We start from the raw sequence: 3,619 nt of genomic DNA on the forward strand, positions 1-3,619 counted from the left end.
TTCAAGTCCCTCCTTTACAGATGAAAAATTTAAGGGGGAGAAAGCCTTTGCAACTTGTTAACATCCTACAGCCAGTTAGCGGCAGAGTCAAGACCAGATCCCAAATGTGCACCGATAACTAGATGAATGCCATGACCTCTAAATCGTTCTTACTTTGTAAACCACATTTCTCTTAAAATATTACATACCCACTTAACATTTCAGACTGAATAATCAGCAACTTTGCTGATAATAGTGGGATGGCTTTTTTTTATGTTGAAAGTCCTGGGATAAAGGGATCCTGGACGTGAAATTCTGCCTGGAAGCCAGCCTGTTCGGGGTGGCCATGCTGTTGCTCTGTCTTCACCTTGCACTGACACTCCTCCACCAGCATCACCAGCTTGACCACGGGGGCAAGGCCAGTGCAGTTGAGCTGCAAGTGCATCGTGGTGAACTTGTCAGGCAGGCAGTGGGAGCAGAAGGTGTAGGGGTGCTGCGCAGCTTCAGGAAAACGAACAGACCCGCATTTTCCAAAGCAAAGGTTGTTCTGTACAACCACTTTCTCACAGTCTTCATGGGTGATAGTCTAAAAGACAAACACATCTCCATTAAATTACCTTGAGTCATTTCTTCACCATACATGATGCTGAAGCTATAGACTGTAAGCGAGGATAACTTAGACTAAAATTTAAAAGTCTTTCCAAGGACTTCCCTGGCAGTCCAGTGGTTAAGACTTTGCACTCCCATGACAGGCGGCACAGGTTTGATCCCTGGTCAGGGAACTAAGATCCCACGTGCAGTGCAGTGGCCAAAAAATAAATAAAAAGATTTAAAAATCTTTCCAATGTTGGATACAGTTTTCAATAATCAAGTGATGGCATCTCAAGAGCTTGGAGCTACCTTAACTAAATTTTTTATTGGATACATTAATAAATTAGCCTGTAGAAAATAACTAAGGTAATATGAAAATATTTTACTCTACACTTAAATGCCAAACTCTAAGACATTTTGTCTAATTGGGTGTTACCTGTCTGAAAATTCTAATGGTTAGCTTCTTATAAGTAATGTGCCTTACCCTTCTACTCTTCACAGTGCATTGTACAAAATAAATTCTCAATACATGTTTGTTCAATTGCTCATAGAATAGATCAGAACATCCAGAGTTTAATTCTGTCCTATTTTACAGCGCTTATAGTACATTCAAATCTATTAAGTTGCATGGAGCAAAGTTGCAGCACCTGTGCCTCTAAATCATCATGCATGACATCATCTTTGCGTCTCCCATAACCCCATACACCTAGCTTTATGTGCCCTTCAAAATATATGAGCCAAACACCTTATTTTTAATTTAATTAGTGATAGAATTCAAAATAAGAGTTCAAAGGAAATTTGATTGCCCAATTCTTAGGAGCAATTTTTTAATTATACATGGGCCAACAAAGCAGTCATTATTATTTGATCATTGACTTGTCGTTGCTACATATCCTTGCCTTTTCAGAATACTTAACTGCCTTGCACAGTCAATTACCTTATAATACTGCCTGCTTAATTGTGTAGCTTTACTGGACTGTAAAATTTTACTCTATCCTGCATTGCTTTTGGTTCAGTATCTTTGTGTTTAAGGACCTGATGCAATTTCTCAATTTTAATTTAACATTTGGAGTGTGGGCTTTGCCAGGACTGACTGGAGGCAGTAGATAGTAGAATGCTCCTTTGTCTTAATAGTGTGGAATCAATCATAATAACTGCAAATCAGCCAACCAACATGAACTGGGAAACAGGTGTTTCTAAGAGGAGGAAATGTGATTTCACATCAAGATTACTTTTTGAAAGCTTATGAGAAAATACGTTAAATCATTTTTGTGATAGTAATGCTAGAACTAACATGGCAACTTCTGCCTGACAACCTCAACATATTTTATAGACCTACGAAGTAGTTAGGTGTGAAATACAGGGGTTAAGACCACCATACATGCATGTCTGGGGAGGAGTCCAATGTATCCCATCTTATCTACAGATGGAATCCACCTGTTCATCCATGTCCTAATAGAGTGTAGAGATGTAGCTAGAGAGAAGTTCTAGTGATTGCTCTAAATCCCCAACTTCCTAACTGGGGGTACAGTCAATTACCTCTCCAGATAAGACCACCCCGATGTAGAAATAAATAAATACATCCCCATAAAACAAAGCTCTATGCCATCAATATGAAGTACCATCATACCATTCTTGCAGCATTTCCAAGGTTGGAAGGAAATGTAGGGAGTATGATCATCTTTGCCAAATCCACTGATGAAGGCCCAAGGACCAAATCTGGGAATGAGGTGAGACTCGGGCTCCTGGCACATTCGTCCCCTACTTTCCACCTGTCCCAGCTGTCCACCCGCTCCTGAAAACCTGGATCCCCTTCCCCACCCAGAACAAATACCTGGCTGAAGGGCACCGTCCTACAGGTCTCCCGATGCACTTCATGGCTTTTGATGGGCAGGATGATCCCCTGAGAAGCTGGACTCATTCTGAACATGAAATGGTGCCAGAATTTCTTGGCTTCTTCCCGAAGAGGAGATTTCTCCATTGGCATCCCATCCTCTGGCTGAGTGAGACCCTGGGTCCCAGGGAAGAATTGCTCACTGACTGAGCCCTGGGGTGGGTGCAGCTCTCTCTCAGGCTTCTTCCAGAATCTCCCAAACCTGGACAGCATCTTTTCTCTCTGCCTCTGGCCTTCCCCTGCAGTGCTGGCATCTATTAGGTGTGGCACTGCCACAAACAGATCTGGCTTCTCCTCAGCTTCCTCATGGTTGCCCAAGGAGAGCTCTCTGCGATGCCTTTCTAGGAGCAAGAGAGAAACAGAATTCTGACTCTGGCGGCCATCCCCATGCCTTGCAGCTTTCCCTAGAGGCAGGAGTAGCAACAGCTGAAGGAAGAGAAGATGCATGCTGTCGGGGCCGAAGCTTCTTGCAGATTCACAGATGGTGAGGCCCTAAAAGAGGTTCACTCTCTGCAGGACTGTGAACAGGGAGATGCTATATATAGATACCTGCCTTGTGGGATGGGAAGGCAGGTGGTCAGTAGCCAGGCAGAGTAAACACATTCCTTGTTTGCTTGAATTATGTAGTGCTAATGGTGTCCTGCCTTCATTTTGGTTTTGTGTATTTTAGAAGGCCTCAGTGAAAGCCGGGGACCCAGGGGGTAATTAGCTGACACTTTATCGTCTGAGATTTAAAGAGCAGTATTTGTGAAAACAACACATTCTTTGCCCGGATTTCCCATCGCTGTTGTTAGAAGGACCAGAGTAAGGTAATATTTGTGGTGCATCTGCTTTGTGCTGGGATAGAACAGACATGTTTTAAGGAGAGAAGTATATCAGATAAAAATTAACGCATACATTTAGCCAAGATCAGGCTGTTAGGCTCTACACACACACACACACACACACGCACACACACACAGAGAAGCAGCCAAAGAAGTATATAAAAGTTGTAAGAAAGGAAGAAATAGAGGGATGTTAAGTTCGTTGAGCAGAGGACACTCCCCGTTACTGAGATGTGGTTAGGGTTGTTGATTTTTGCATGGTAACAGTAAAGGGAGTATATTCTCCTTTTCCACACGTGGAAACTCACAATTCCCAAGTAATCCCCTCACC

At 42.9% G+C, this 3,619-nt stretch overlaps 1 protein-coding gene across 1 annotated transcript; it reads right to left on the minus strand.

Annotated features, from left to right (window-relative positions):
* Positions 1-250: 250 nt before the first annotated feature.
* CER1 (cerberus 1, DAN family BMP antagonist) lies at positions 251-2,911 on the minus strand. The gene is made up of 2 exons (XM_060013461.1): positions 2,405-2,911; positions 251-565 (listed from the first exon to the last, which is right to left on the minus strand). Exons 1-2 carry the CDS (start codon positions 2,909-2,911, stop codon positions 251-253), a joined length of 822 nt encoding a protein of 273 aa, XP_059869444.1.
* Between the last annotated feature and the right edge of the window lie 708 nt (positions 2,912-3,619).

This window comes from Delphinus delphis, chromosome 6 (assembly GCF_949987515.2).
Source record: "Delphinus delphis chromosome 6, mDelDel1.2, whole genome shotgun sequence".
Classification (NCBI taxonomy): Eukaryota; Metazoa; Chordata; class Mammalia; order Artiodactyla; family Delphinidae; genus Delphinus; species Delphinus delphis.